Source organism: Oncorhynchus kisutch, linkage group LG5 (genome assembly GCF_002021735.2).
Source record: "Oncorhynchus kisutch isolate 150728-3 linkage group LG5, Okis_V2, whole genome shotgun sequence".
NCBI lineage: Eukaryota > Metazoa > Chordata > Actinopteri > Salmoniformes > Salmonidae > Oncorhynchus > Oncorhynchus kisutch.
Genome location: NC_034178.2, coordinates 5,370,566 through 5,386,077, shown reverse-complemented (window position 1 = coordinate 5,386,077; position 15,512 = coordinate 5,370,566). Strand labels below are relative to the sequence as shown.

General features: G+C 43.1%; 1 protein-coding gene, 1 long non-coding RNA gene and 2 gene segments (V, D, J or C); 1 reads left to right on the top strand and 3 right to left on the bottom strand.

The window, feature by feature from the left end:
- Positions 1-4,434, bottom strand: LOC109890550 (receptor expression-enhancing protein 6-like). 2 transcript variants are annotated; one of them, XM_020482475.2, is made up of 6 exons: positions 4,273-4,406; positions 4,022-4,180; positions 1,779-1,872; positions 1,512-1,650; positions 1,265-1,433; positions 1-897 (listed from the first exon to the last, which is right to left on the bottom strand). In XM_020482475.2, the coding sequence occupies exons 2-6, from the start codon at positions 4,137-4,139 to the stop codon at positions 860-862; spliced, it is 558 nt and encodes a 185-aa protein (XP_020338064.1). In that variant the 5' UTR covers positions 4,140-4,180; positions 4,273-4,406; the 3' UTR covers positions 1-859. The 2 variants fall into 2 exon arrangements, with proteins under 2 accessions (XP_020338064.1, XP_020338063.1); XM_020482474.2 differs by having other exon boundaries at positions 4,022-4,434.
- A 2,559-nt stretch (positions 4,435-6,993) lies between these two features.
- LOC109890375 (uncharacterized) lies at positions 6,994-8,602 on the bottom strand. The gene is made up of 2 exons (XR_004209934.1): positions 8,422-8,602; positions 6,994-7,596 (listed from the first exon to the last, which is right to left on the bottom strand). It is a non-coding gene; the product is annotated as an uncharacterized LOC109890375 (long non-coding RNA).
- A 474-nt stretch (positions 8,603-9,076) lies between these two features.
- Positions 9,077-9,706, top strand: LOC109890551 (probable non-functional immunoglobulin kappa variable 6D-41). The segment is given in 2 exon segments: positions 9,077-9,193; positions 9,360-9,706. Coding segments are annotated over 2 exon segments (384 nt in total).
- A 4,250-nt stretch (positions 9,707-13,956) lies between these two features.
- On the bottom strand, positions 13,957-15,508 carry LOC109890374 (Ig lambda-2 chain C region-like). The segment is given in 3 exon segments: positions 13,957-14,458; positions 15,002-15,107; positions 15,455-15,508. Coding segments are annotated over 3 exon segments (480 nt in total).
- Between the last annotated feature and the right edge of the window lie 4 nt (positions 15,509-15,512).

Genomic DNA, 15,512 nt, shown 5'->3' with positions numbered 1-15,512 from the left:
TCAAGTTCCAGTTTGATTTATTAAAGATAATGAGAAGAGACCGTACTAAACAAACAAATACTTTCTAGTTCAGTTTACATCAATAAATATTCATTTTGTTCAGGCAAGATGATGGAGTAAACATCTTTGGCACAGATCTGCAGACATTGTGGAGACATGCTACTGTATGCACTAATTACAAGAGACTGAAATAACATGGCTACTTTGTAGGAAATGACCCAGCTCAGAACAGCTCCATCCAAACATACCCCTTAGCATCTACCCCCTAGACACTTCCATTAGCCCTACTGGTACCATGTTTCCCAATCCATTAATATAGGGACATTTTTGTTCTAGCCCAGCACTAACCCACCATCTGATTTATTGAATCTGGTGTGTTAGTGCTGGGGTAGGTCAAAGGGGAATAGGCTAAGGGTGGATTTGTGAAGTCAACATGGCTCCGTCGAGAGAGAGTCCGCTGATTCACAGCTGTCGACACACATGTGTTTCCTGGCAGTAGGCTTCAGATTACATGAAGACATTCACATTGTTTAGAGGTCAGATGGATTGTGTAGTGGCTACCCTAAGCTTCTGGTTGCATTCCAACCAGTCTTTAAAAACAGTCATGCTGCGCAGATTATCAGATGCTACAATGCCTGGATTATCGGAATCTCATAAAATTGATACATGCGACTTAAAAAGACAGATTAGAAAGCAGAAAATGCCTTTTCCCTTTTCTGTTTGCTGCAGGGTGGTCACCGGCAACTGATCACGTGACAGGATCCATTACCTTCCTTCATCATGGGACATTACACATGATGTGGTTCTGTGTGTTTAGTGTAGTCGAGGTGTCTGAGGCTTGTGGTCATACATCGGTCTGTCACTGGTTCTTGTCATTCTTGAGGGCCTGGTTGACAGCTGGAGAGAAAAACATGAGTTATTAGTTTGACTGACAGACCTGGTGACCGTGTGTGTACAGCTAGATTTACATTGCTGAGATGCGGGATAACTGTACTTTACATGTGAATTCGAGTTTGGAGCAGAATTAGAGTTTGGAGCAGTCCGACTGCTTCAGATGCCTTTTCTGAAGCAGTCAGATTCTCACCATTCTCACTCATCATTTTTTAGCTCAACATGCAATCACTTTACATTTCAACGTGCCTTGGGTGACCATTACTCTAACAGTATTAATTTGCCTCGGCTATGTTGGGGGGGAAACTGAGGTGTCGGGCGCTGGGAATGTCATTTCCACAATATAAATCTAACTTGTGTGTCTGTGCCTCACCTTCTTTAGTGACAGTGTCAGCCATGTTCTTGGCCTTATCACTCAGGTTGTTGACGACACTGTCCAGGGTGGCCTGGTGTCTGAGGAACACGGGACGGACCACACGGTAGTAGAGAATAGCAGAACCGTTCCACGTCACCGGAGCCATACACCACAGCAGGAACAAACACTGTAGGAGAGGGGGATTGCGAGAGGGAGATTCTATGTTGTTTTGGCCTCCTGTTTATTGAATGTTACACACAAGTACCTTGCCAGCATAGTAGAAGGGGAACCAGGAGAGGAAGATGTCAGAGAAAGCCTCGGCAATACTGAAGAATCCGTAGACCACCCAGTAGGTCAACCACTGAGTGTCATCCTCTTTCTTCTTACTCTCTATGGCCTTGATTCTGATTGGACAACAGGACAAGTGATGATTGGAAATAAATTATTTAAATTATGTTTAACCCTTCACCTGGAGCATATGATGTGAGCATCACAACACCACTTGTTAGATATGTTTTGAGGTGCTACTTACGAGAGGTACGCTGGGTAGACAAAGCCAATCAGGTTACAGAGGAGAGAGGCTCCATAGCCAAACAACAGATACAGACTGATCAGAGAGACCACACCTAGAGACAGAGGGAGATTCTTACCAGATATCTGTCAATCTGGAAACATTTCAAAGCATCTTCATGTAATGAAACGTCTCTGTGTGTGTTAGAGCAGGATGTTGGATGAATAAACAGGACAAGGTGTCATGTGAAACAATTAAAACGCTGACATTGACAAATTCAACGTTGATGTACATAAGACACCTAGTGTAACCATGTGGAATATGAACCATGGAACAGAAGTGAGATTCCACAGATACTGGTCCGCTCTAACCTAAACCAACAAACTAGAAACTACATTAACCTACAGCCGTGAACGTCACGGTCTGTCAAATGAACCCTTCAAACGTTTCAGTCAACGAACGTACAATGGATTCCCATGTAAAAAAAAAAAAACTAGGCTCAATCTGAGTTTTAGAGCTGGACAGAGATAAGGAGACAAGCAGCTGCTGCCTGCTATTGTAACCCTAGCAAGCAGGAAAACGGCTTTTGTTTGGTTTAGCGCCTGTTTGCATAGGGAAATCATTTAGACCTGTGGCACCAGGCTTTTCCTCTGCAGGTTGTCGCATCATCAGTTATATATAGTACAATACACCAATCTAACCAAAAATCAATACACCTCATGATCTTTAAGACTGATGACCAGTGTCAGTTATGCGCAGAAGGCTATATATGGTCACAAAACTATGATTTGGAAAAGCAACGATGGGGCACATTGAAATTAATCTCAAATGTGTCAATGGTGTTTTGTTAAATTCCTGATTTGGAGTGCATCCAGTGCATCCAAACATGCTGCCACTCCCCACATACGGACCGGGACGCTACAGACTTCATCAAAAACCCATTCCCCATAACAGGCAAAACAGAAGAGAGACTGTTTGAATACCTTGCTATAAGAGTCCTTCATTGCCAAGCCGCAGAGTAAAGCCAAGCCGCAGAGTAAAGGCAGAGTAAAGCCAAGCCGCAGAGTAAAGGCAGAGTAAAGCCAAGCCGCAGAGTAAAGCCAAGCCGCAGAGTAAAGCGGGTTACATAGGCAGACCTGTCAACCTTGGGAATTTCCCTGAGCCCTAGTTTGGACATGACAATAGTCCTAGGCAGCATTGGTATAGTGACTAGCCAGTGCCTTCCCCTTCCTCCACGCAACAGCTTAGGTTGCCCAGTGGACAACGTCTGAATGGTGGTGATGTGATCAGAGTCCCTCCACAGGCAGTGGTAGTGCAGACAGTCCCTCTCTGACGTTGATGGAAGACTAATGGGCTGGGGTAGAGAATTTCACTTCATACCTGACCAGACCAAGGCGCACACAACTCTAAGGTATATTGACACACACATACTATTTTTTGCATATTAGGTCCAGTTAGTTCAGTAAGTAAACAGAAAGTCCATCACTGCCCAGTGTAAAATTATGTTGTTGCTCTCAGGACATTTCCATTAACATCAGTACTGGCAGACCTTCTGTCAATAACACCTAAAAGGACAACATAACAGAACTAGCCTAGTCTCAGATCTGCTCGTGCTCTTGTCAATGTCAACAATGTCAGTGAATGAGTAGGCATTACGGCACAAACAGACAGGCACAACCTCTGAAGGAGCACAACTCAACTGAAGACAGCAGGTCACCCTAAAATCTGCCATCTCAACATAGCAGTTGGTATTTCTGTAGGAGGTAATTATACACCCCTTGGCTAGGGACCAGCAGCTAGCTAGACATTAGAAGCAGCTAAATCGACCACTGACAGTGGATTAACTGCAGTCTAGGCCTCTCTGACCTTCGCTATTTCAAATGAGTGTCGAAAAATCATTTTGTTGGCAGCCTAGGCCTATATGGTCATCAAGTCACGTTAAAACAATATTTGGTCTGGTCACACCGTTCGTCTTCGGTGGTTTGTTTGTGTTAGGCCTAACTGGGCTAGTTTGCGTTACCGTTTATCAGCTACAACGGTTGCTGGTAGGTTGGTTGGTTAGTTAGTTGTTTTGCTGACATGTCACATTAACGGTCATATGTGCTGACCTTGCCAAACCAGCCAACGTTGCAAAACGAGAAAGTGTCAACTAGCGGCTAGACTAGCGGGTGAAGTTACAATGTTTCAACATTGACAGAGCAGCATTATAAATCAAGCAACTGGCAAAGTCCCACATTGCAAGTGGTTTTAATATAAACTATTACCTGAAGCGATATATTTCTTCTGTATCCCAGTTTTCTCCTCCACCGTTGCTAGGAGATCTGTCACAAAGTTATTTTTATTCAACAAAGCCTCATAGCGGTTATGAAGTTGGGCAAACATTGTTGTGGTGGCGCCGTGTTGTTGATGTTTGGATGCGTAGCCTACACAAACACAAATCCAACCAAAATGTCACCGTCAATTTTTAACAAGCGAAACACGTTCAAACTTTAAACATATGAAATCATTTACACACCGAATTATTAGTGCACGCCTACAAGCTGTTGGGAATATGATTCCAGGCGAAGCAAACGAGCGAGAGGGACGAGTTTAATTAAGGTACAACCAATCAGAAAACGACTTTGTTGCCAACTAGTTGAAGCAACTGGTGATGAAATTCCATTTTTTATTGCCGGCAGTAAAGTCCAGTTAACCATTATGCTCGTATTATCTGGTGAGTGGTGACTTTTATACTTTTCTGTTATTGCTAGGTTCATGTATTTTGGACTATGTCATGTGACCTAGATTTGAACATTTATTTGAAGCTTTTTCCAAAAATGCCACTGTTTGACAAATAACTTTATTCTCTGTCTGAACTGAACTTCAGCATGACACCATTTTAAGCACAAGAGGGCACCATCAACCTGCAAATATGAGAGTCATCTCTGTACAGTAGTTAGTAAGGCTCCTGTTAGGCTAGGCATCACCTGTAGGCCTACTCATTTGTGCAGTCTTTTGGATCCTGGCTATTAACATTTGAGGGATGGTATACCAGCAGGAGGTTCATCCTAAAATCAAATAATATTTGGGCTCAGCTTGACACAACACTTTGGATGTAATATAATGTCTGGCACATGTTTTTATTTGGTGGTGAACCTACCCTTTAATACATGATTGATATCCTCCTATAATTGACCCCTAGAATGGAATGACTCACAGCTAACAGCAAAATAACAGATATAAAAGTTATCTCTGTCTCCTCTCTCTCTTTTTCACTCCCAGCAGGTGTGTTTGCCCATAGAGTGGTGTTTTGCATAGCTGTTGAGCCTCACTGCTCCTGACACTAAGACTGCAGTGTTATCATCGTTGTGTCCAGTCAGTCTTCTTAGAGCCACAGATGAGGAAGGTGCTGGCGTTCCTCCTGACTCAGGGTGAGGAACTCTCAGCATCTCATTGTGGTCTACTGGTGTTAATGGTCACATGGAACACGATTCCAATGCCTTTATTTGGATTATTGTGACTACTCAAAGCAAATTACCCACTGTTTCCAGTTCAGAGTCATCTGCACAACGTGTCTTGAATCAAGATGATAAACCAATGTCTGTTCGTCTGGGAGAGAGTGTTTATATCAGTGCTGTTGCAAGTTCAACCAGTATTGGTGATGACATGAGCTGGTACCTGCTGAAATCTGGACAGGCTCCTAAACTCCTCATCTACAAAGTAAAAACCCTTCAGTCTGGAACACCATCTAGATTCAGTGGCAGTAGATCAGGTACTGAGTACACTCTTACAATCACTGGTGAAGAGCTGAAGATACATGAGATTATAGCACCACAGAGCTCTTCACACAGTGATTTTAGAGTCATACAAAAACCTTGCGCAGTCAGACTGCACAGAGTTTAGAGAAGTTCTGTCCCCAGGGAGTGAGTGAGTGAGTGAGTGAGTGAGTGAGTGAGTGAGTCAGTCAGTCAGTCAGTCAGTCAGTCAGTCAGTCAGTCAGTCAGTCAGTCAGTCAGTCAGACAGACAGACAGACAGACAGACAGACAGACAGACAGACAGACAGACAGACAGACAGACAGACAGACAGACAGACAGACAGACAGACAGACAGACAGACAGACAGACAGACAGACAGACAGACAGACAGACAGACAGACAGACAGACAGACAGACAGACAGACAGACAGACAGACAGACAGACAGACAGACAGACAGACAGACAGACAGACAGACAGACCAGACAGACAGACAGACAGACAGACAGACAGACAGACAGACAGACAGACAGACAGACAGACAGACAGACAGACAGACAGACAGACAGACAGACAGACAGACAGACAGACAGACAGACAGACAGACAGACAGACAGACAGACAGACAGACAGACAGACAGACAGACAGACAGACAGACAGACAGACAGACAGACAGACAGACAGACAGACAGACAGACAGACAGACAGACAGACAGACAGACAGACAGACAGACAGACAGACAGACAGACAGACAGACAGACAGACAGACAGACAGACAGACAGACAGACAGACAGACAGACAGACAGACAGACAGACAGACAGACAGACAGACAGACAGACAGACAGACAGACAGACAGACAGACAGACAGACAGACAGACAGACAGACAGACAGACAGACAGACAGACAGACAGACAGACAGACAGACAGACAGACAGACAGACAGACAGACAGACAGACAGACAGACAGACAGACAGACAGACAGACAGACAGACAGACAGACAGACAGACAGACAGACAGACAGACAGACAGACAGACAGACAGACAGACAGACAGACAGACAGACAGACAGACAGACAGACAGACAGACAGACAGACAGACAGACAGACAGACAGACAGACAGACAGACAGACAGACAGACAGACAGACAGACAGACAGACAGACAGACAGACAGACAGACAGACAGACAGACAGACAGACAGACAGACAGACAGACAGACAGACAGACAGACAGACAGACAGACAGACAGACAGACGACAGACAGACAGACAGACAGACAGACAGACAGACAGACAGACAGACAGACAGACAGACAGACAGACAGACAGACAGACAGACAGACAGACAGACAGACAGACAGACAGACAGACAGACAACAAATAGTCATTTGGTCTGAGGAAGAGAAATATAAATCTGACAAAGAATTAGATCTAGCTGTAGATACATTTCCATTTGTTGTCACAGTAAATAAATTAGTCAACTAATCCATCATGTTATTTTCCAAATCCGACTTTATTAGAACTGAGACAGACAGCAACATCACAGTAACAATCTGAGTACAGCACACATTGAAGTCTCCTGTAATCTATACAATACACATTACTACCCAGGATGTGGTCTCACCAGCAGTACTAGAGTTTACTCAGTACACTACTCTAACACTCTAACACTCTAACACACTACTACTGCTCCAACCAGGTCCCAGACCAGACCAGAGCCTCGTCTACTCCTGCTTCCCCAGAGAGAGCTCTTGTTGTGGGCCTCCTCCAGTAGTCCCTAGACCAGACACTGGCTCCTGCGAAGGGGGGAGGCCTGGGTGTGTTGGAAGTGGGAGACCCTGCAGGTGTAGAGCTCTCCCTGCTCCCAGCCTGCCTTGCTCAGGGTCAGGATGCTGCTGCGTCTGTAAAGGCCTTCCTTCTCTTCTTCTGGACTAGTCACGACCCCCTGGCTCACCTCCAGCCCATCCACCTCCCAGCTCACCAGCGCCCCCTGAGGGGAGTAGTCAGTCAGCAGGCAGGCCAGTGAGGCAGAGCCTCCAGAGAGCTGCTCAGAGGAGGGGGGGAGCAGAGACACTGTGGGACTGACAGTAGGACCAGCTGGAGAGAAGAGAACGTTTTAATGTTACATTCCAGAGGAGAGAGAAATAGAGTGTTCTATAAAATACACAACTTATTAAGGTTCACAGAGAACACAACACCTCACAACTCAACAACAATTACATCAATGTACAATAAAGTACATCACTGTTGCTGAGGTTTTTTTATCCATGTATTTTCATGTATATTTGCTGTCCCAGGGACAAAGACCCCATTCATTAAGGATCTTATCGCTCAATAACACTGCTGGAAGCAGATATGAAGTAACTTTATACTCTGCTGTGTGTTGTGGTGCACCTTCCATGTCCCTTACTTCAATAAGGCGTTTAAAAGGTCAGTCTGCTGTTCAAACAACAACAAATCGGCCACCCCGCCATTGTTTTTGGTAAACAGCTGAGGGATGGGGCTGGAGAAATTGAACCTCTCTCTAGTTCATGACATAACTACGGATGTAAGAAAATGTATGTAGCAATCACAGATTGCCCATTTAAAGTCAGTCCACTTCACTAATATCAGACAATGAAAGGGACCAGAACGTTTCTGTTATACTAATAACATTCTCTGTGTAATTCACGTGTCATAGCAGGGAACTAAACCTGATTAGCTCTTTGAATAAAACACCTGTTTCTTTTGAATAACTTGTTCAAAGACAGGTTGCTTGGCTGCACAACTGAAAGTCTCCCACAGACGGTAGCTAACATTTTGCCTTCTAAACCCTGAATTCTGAAATAAATACTAATATTGGGGTTTCCTTGACAGAGTTTGAGTCTTAACATGTCTGGTATATATTCTGTAGTGTTTTGAAGTAAAGGAAAAAACACTTACTTCTCAGCAGCAGTTTGGTCCCTCCACCGAACGTGAACCACAGTGATACAGTCTAGTTGAGACGCCGTACAACAACCTCCTTCACACAAGAGTGAGCACACCCTGCACTAACAGAACCACTCATACAGCTCCACACAGTGTCGTACAACTTTACTATACTCATAAAGCATTACACATGACATACAATTACAGTGTTTGACACTCTTTATATAGGAAATATTGTAGCAAGCAATACTCATGTTTATTCATTCACATTAGAGTCATTTAGCAGACACTCTTATCCAGAGCATCTCTGTGCATTCATCTTAAGATAGCTAGGTGAGACAACCACAATCATTAAGCACATTATGTACCTATACAGCATACTATGATTAATGAAGTCTCTGATTTTAGCTCCTTAATGTCTCCACCCAAATGTTTTTAACTCCAATGATGTCATATGTAATCAGAATGCATATGGGCAGAGTGAAACATTGTCATTTACGACAAATATCAATATTGACAATTGTGCCATTTTACTGTCAACAACAGAAATATAAAGCATTCCACATGATGATTATTTTCAGTTTATTATTCTGTCCTGAGGCAGGGTGTTTCCATAGAGAAGGTGCTTTGCATTGGCAGCTCATGCTTCAGTGCTCTGGGAGTGTTTATAGCCCTGTGAGTTTCAGACTGTGGGACTGAGATCTGTCCATCAACACAACAGAAACCACGGAAACCATGACTCTGATCACCATCTTTATCTGGACACTGGTCTGCTGCTGCCTCAAAGGTCTGTTGTTTTATAACTCTTACAATGGAAAAGATACATTTTGTTGAGTACCTTGTATAATAATTGAAATGGCTCTAAATGAATAAACATCCCTGTATAAAATATTGTGAAATATAAATGATCTGTTATTTATACTCGTTGATCAATTCATATTTTTCCTCTTCAGGATCCAGAGGTCAGGTGACTGTGACTGTGACTCAGCCTCCTGTAGTGACATTTTCTCCAGGAGACCCTGTCACTCTGACCTGTACAACCAACCCTAAAGTGTACAGATGGGATGATGGAGATGAGGGTGTGTTCTGGTATCAACAGAGACCTGGAGAAGCTCCCAAACTCCTGATAATATATGCAAAGAAACGGTTAGATGGGATTCCTGCTAGATTCAGTGGCAGTGGGTCTGAGAGGGACTTCACTCTGACCATCAGTGGAGTCCAGGCTGAAGATGCTGCAGTTTACTACTGTCAGAGTTACCACAGTGGAGGTGTGATCACACAGTGATTTAGAGCTGTACAAAAACCTCCTGTACAAAATGACACACATCACTGGTCCACTGAACACAGAACTAAAGGTCTTGTTATATGACATCACCAAGTATAAACACTTTACTAACTCACAGAAATAATGGTTACAAACTAGTATCATAACTCTTCCAACCTCCAATGTCTACAAATGTCCTCAGGAAGATACAGGTGAAATAGTCCCATAGACTATAAAAAAAAGTTGGTATGCCACAGTGATTGGTTGGTCAACCAGACACACACAGCTGGCTAACACATCTGTGGAGCAGTATTGAGTGTGTAAGTGCATGACTGTGTGTGACAGAGAGAGAGAGCTCTGTGAAACAGAAACTTAGATTTGCATGGCCCCTCTCCCAGAATAGAGCAGTACACTCCCCAGATGTTCCCCCATCCTTAACACCCCACCAGCGCTAGACCAGAGGAGGTCAAAGTCAGATGTTAGATGTCAGTCACAGGTCATTTTATAGGTCACTGCACTAGTCTTGTGTGGTGTACACAGGAAGAGGTTGGACACCAGACGTCAGCCAGACTGGTAGAGGTCAAAGATTTTAAAAAGTCAGAGGTCAGTTCCCCAGGGAAGAGAGTCATTCCAACCCCAACATGCCACCAGACTGCCTGTCACTTTGTTCTAGTCAGCTTTTAGTTAGAGACTAGATGATGAGAGCACCATTTACTAAGGTCACATTTTACATCTCTAGTGCCCACTAGAATGGCATGAGGAAGTATTAGATAACTAGTGATGTACATCTGAAGATTCATCATGAATTCATCAGGAATCAGCACTGAGACAGATTCATCATGAATTCATCGGGAATCAGCACTGAGACAGATTCATCATGAATTCATCAGGAATCAGCACTGAAACAGATTCATCAGGAATTCATCAGGAATCAGCACTGAGACAGATTCAACATTAATTCATCAGGAATCAGCACTGAGCCAGATTCAACATTAATTCATCATGAATCAGCACTGAGACAGATTCAATATTAATTCATCAGGAATCAGCACTGAGACAGATTCATCAGGAATTCATCAGGAATCGGCACTGAGGCAGTTTCATCAGGAATTCATCAGGAATCAGCACTGAGACAGATTCATCATGAATTCATCATGAATCAGCACTGAGCCAGTTTCATCATGAATTCATCAGGAATCAGCACTGAGACAGATTCAACATTAATTCATCATGAATCAATACTGAGACAGATTCATCATGAATCAGCACTGAGCCAGTTTCATCATGAATTCATCAGGAATCAGTACTGAGACAGATTCATCATGAATTCATCGTGAATCAGCACTGAGACAGATTCATCAGGAATTCGTCATGAATCAGCACTGAGCCAGTTTCATCATGAATTCATCATGAATCAGCACTGAGCCAGTTTCATCATGTATTTATCAGGAATCAGCACTGAGCCAGATGGAAGTCTTCATCTCAGTTTAGAATACCTCCAGGGTCACTGACAGGTCAGCCAGTGGCAAAGGTCAACAGTTCCAAAATCACATGCTCAGACACACACAACCTCCTAATACCTCCAGACCTAATCCTGAGTAAACTAGACTGGATATCAGACAGAGGATAACATTCACCTCTAGCTGATATGTCTGACCTAGCAAGGTCAAGAATCTGATATAAATGGGTTCTTACATGCTAAAAATTCAAGTCAGTAAAGAACAAATTGTTATTTACAATGACGGCCTACAATGGACAAACCCGGGCCAATTGTGCGCTCCCCAACGGGATTCCCAATCACAGGCCAGATGTGATACAGCCTGGAGTCAAACCAGGGTGTCTGTAGTGACGCCTCTAGCACTGAGATGCAGCACCTTAGACCACTGTGCCACTCAGGAGCCCTGTAGCTTTCCACACATTTACTGAATATGCTATAATGGATCCAAACAATAAGTCCACCTGATGCTTTTGTTCTCTGTATGGTTGCATATTCAATATGTGGTCTCTTTCTCCCCCAAATGAACAACTTTATTACAGAGTCAAGTTTAGACCAATAGTCTATAGGAGGCGGCAGTGGGAACATGGAACTTGTCAAATTGATACGAAGGAGGACATTCATTTTAATGATTGAGATTCTAACATGCAAAGAAGTGGCCATAGCAGACCATCTTTTTATGTATTTCTGGATATTCTGAAAGGTTTCTAAGTAGTTCTTCCTGAAAGTAGTGTGAATAGAGGGGGTTAAGTAATGTCTAAGTTGGTGGTTTGTTTCTTCACTGGGATAAAGGGTGGTAGTTGCTTCCCTTAGCTGAGTTAAGAGGTAGTAGATCTGTTTTAGACCAGTTGATCTTGTAACCAGACCGTGACCTGAATGCTGTGAAAACAGACATTATTGGCTGGAGGGATTTCTGAACATTTGCAACGTAAAGCAGTATGTCATCTGCATATAGAGAACGTGCTTGTTAAGCCAAGGTTGGAAATTTACTGTCACCTGCCATAATGGAATGTTTCTACACGAGTATAATGCATTGGCTGATGACCTGGATGGAATTATGTGATCATTCCTTAACTCATAGGAATTCCCACCTAGTTGACTACTTCAAAATGGTGGAATCCCTCAATGGCAATGTCCATGCAAAACGGTTATATCCATCTGAGGCCTCAATCATTATTTATGGTCTGAACTGGACTTCAGCATGATGCCATTTTAGCACAAGTCTAGAATATCAAGTATAGAATAGCAATACACTAGTATTGAATGGATACACTTAAATGTAACTAAATTCTATGGTCAATTACAGGCCTGCCACAGATTTAGGTAAGCTATTTCCTTCCATGTTTAAGATTATTGTGTTTATGTCATTGCATTAACAGTTTCATCATCTGTCCTGAGGCAGGGTATTTCCATAGAGCAGGTGCTTTGCATTGGCAGCTCATACTTCAGTGCTCTGGGAGTGTTTATAGCCCTGAGAGTTTCACACTTCATGAATTATATCTGTCCTGACAGTACGACTGCAGTGTTTGCAGAATTGGGTCCAGTCTGTCGTCTTCTCAGAGCCACAGATGATGATGAAGATGATGAAGATGACATCACTGATTCCACTGCTGATCATACTGGGGTTCCTGACCCAAGGTTAGAATCTCTCAGCATCTCTCACTGTGGTCTACTGGTTTTAGCAGGTTTTAATGGGCCTGTACATGTTTGGACATGGAAAATGTTTTCAATGCTTTTCATCTGGATTTCTAAGATGACTCAAAGCTACATTTTTCTGTTTCAATTTCAGCGTCATCTGCACAACGTGTCCTGAATCAAGCTGATGAATCTAAGTCAGTTCATCTGGGAGACAGCGTGTCTATCAGTGCTGTTGCAAGTTCTACCGGTATTGATGATGACATGAGCTGGTACCTGCTGAAACCTGGACAGGCTCCTAAACTCCTCATCTATAATGTAGAAACCCTTCAGTCTGGAACACCATCTAGATTCAGTGGCAGTAGATCAGGTACTGAGTACACTCTTACAATCAGTGATTTCCAAGCTGAAGATGCAGGAGATTACTATGGTATGGGTAATTATGGCGCCCCAGAGCATTTCACACAGTGATTTAGAGTCGTACAAAACCCTTCCCCAGTCAGACTGCGCAGAGACTGTACTGGTGCAGCTGGGACATACTGCAGGTGTTGAGGAACAACAGACTATGATATGAAACACTGGTTCACTGAACACACAACTCAGGTCCTGGTTATATGACATCACCAAGCATAAATAACCACTACTTTACCACCATACAGAACATCTGGATACAACTCACACATTAATCTCAAATTCACCAAATAGTTTAGTCATGATCAAAACTAACAACTATATTCCATAATCCCCTCCTATGTCTATAATGGTCAGATGATGTGGTTCAGCTCCTGTCCCCAGATATTCACTGTCCCAAGGGGATCTATTCACTACCCACCCTCCCTCCCCCCTACCCACCCTCCCTCACCCCCTACCCACCCTCCCCTCCCCCCTACCAACCTTCTAATGTTCAGTTAGTCTTTGTTTAACAAGTCTTTGTTTAACCACAAGCCCACAGATATTCACTGTCCCAAGGGGATCTATTCACTACCCACCCTCCCTCACCCCCTACCCACCCTCCCTCACCCCCTACCCACCCTCCCTCACCCCCTATCAACTTTCTAATGTTCATGTTTTACAGAGCAGTTTAGTCTTTGTTTAATCACAAGTCCACAGATATTCACTTCTATTTCTTTACATAATACAAATCAGGGACAACTTGTTTGACATTAATACAAAGTATTTTATTTTGTTAACATTTCCAATCTGAAAGCAGAAGCAATAAAACACAGGTACAGATTTAAAGATGCAGAATCCCAGATTGATGACCAGAGATGAAGCTCTAGATAGATATTTAGAATGATAGAATGACAGATAGGTAGGTGTTCTCTGTGTACAGGGTGTCTACTGGGAGCAGTGGTGTGGCTCCAGTGTTTGAGTGACGGGGGTCTGGTCCTTTAGGGTGGCCTCACAGGTGACTGAGCCAGCCTTCCTCCACTGGTCAGTGGGGAGGGTGAGGCTGCTGCTCCAGCTGTAGTGACCGTCCTTCTCCAGGACCTCCAGACTCTGGCTGCCCTGCAAGGCCCCCCCGGCCCCCAGCCTCCAACCCAGCTTCCAGCCCCCCGGGAAGCCCCTGTTGGCCAGACACACTAGAGCCACATTCCCCTGGTCCTGCTCCTCACTGGAGGGAAGTAGGACAGTCAGGGAGGGACGTACCACACCCACTAGGAGAGAGAAGATGAGGGGGGATAGGAGAGATGACACGTAAGGGTTAAACTGGACAAGAACCTTGAAGAACTTTCAGCAACTTTAATAAGAAGAAACAAATATGATATTCATATTGTATAAAGTAGTCTGTGAAAAAGGCAAGTTAAATATAAATATATATTACACACTCTTTTACTTCCCTCCAATATCATCGATGAAGCGACACCACACACTACAGTCAGTGATGCATTAAAGTACAGCTCAGAAATGACACTTACTTGCTTACAAAATAAAATGTTTAACAATGCTGCTGAACTGTTTTTGTGTATTTAAAGACATCGAACACATCAAACTATTATTTTTTGGCATATTAGGTTTTTGTCCTTGAATGATCATTAGGGTATGTGGAAACACACTCGGAATCAAATCAATTAAACAAATCAAATCAATTAAACATTAAAAACTACAACTTTTTCTGAATAATTACTTTTTATTTACTTTACTAGTATATAAATGTTCAATTGAAATTATTATAAAAAGGATGAATCTCTTGTACTTACAGTCAACGATGAGTTTGGTGCCTCCACCGAAAGTGTACCACAGTGACACAGACTCATTGAACAGCCGTACAAAAACCTCCTGCACTTTACACACACCAGTAACTCTCTACACAACACACATTCAACCCTACCACTGATTGTCGGTCAAAAACAGCATGTGTAGGTCATAACTTTTCAAACTTCAAACTCACTAAGTATTAATTTAAGTTTGATATTTTAGATGATTACTTTTTGCTGAATTCCCCCCTGACTATAAAATATAAATGTTGGAGATGTGTAATATCTCTGACAAACTCACTAAGTATAAGAAGCAGCCAGGTAGAATAGAAATACAACAGTATTTAATGAATAAAGTTACATGTAACTAAATACTGTAGTCAATTCCAGGCCTTCACACAGATTCAGGTCAGCTATTTCCTTCCATGTTTAATATTATTATTGTGTTGCAGTAACAGTTTCATCATCTGTCCTGAGGCAGGGTGTTTCCATAGAGGAGGTGTTTTGCATTGGC

Excerpts from the sequence above, each read along its gene's own strand:
- LOC109890550 (XM_020482474.2), bottom strand. The coding sequence starts at position 4,139 with ATGTTTGCCCAACTTCATAACCGCTATGAGGCTTTGTTGAATAAAAAT. Across the intron at positions 1,873-4,021 it reads GAAGAAATATATCGCTTCAG|GTGTGGTCTCTCTGATCAGT; the intron begins GTAATAGTTTAT and ends CTCTGTCTCTAG. Across the intron at positions 1,434-1,511 it reads CCTTCTACTATGCTGGCAAG|TGTTTGTTCCTGCTGTGGTG; the intron begins GTACTTGTGTGT and ends CCTCTCCTACAG.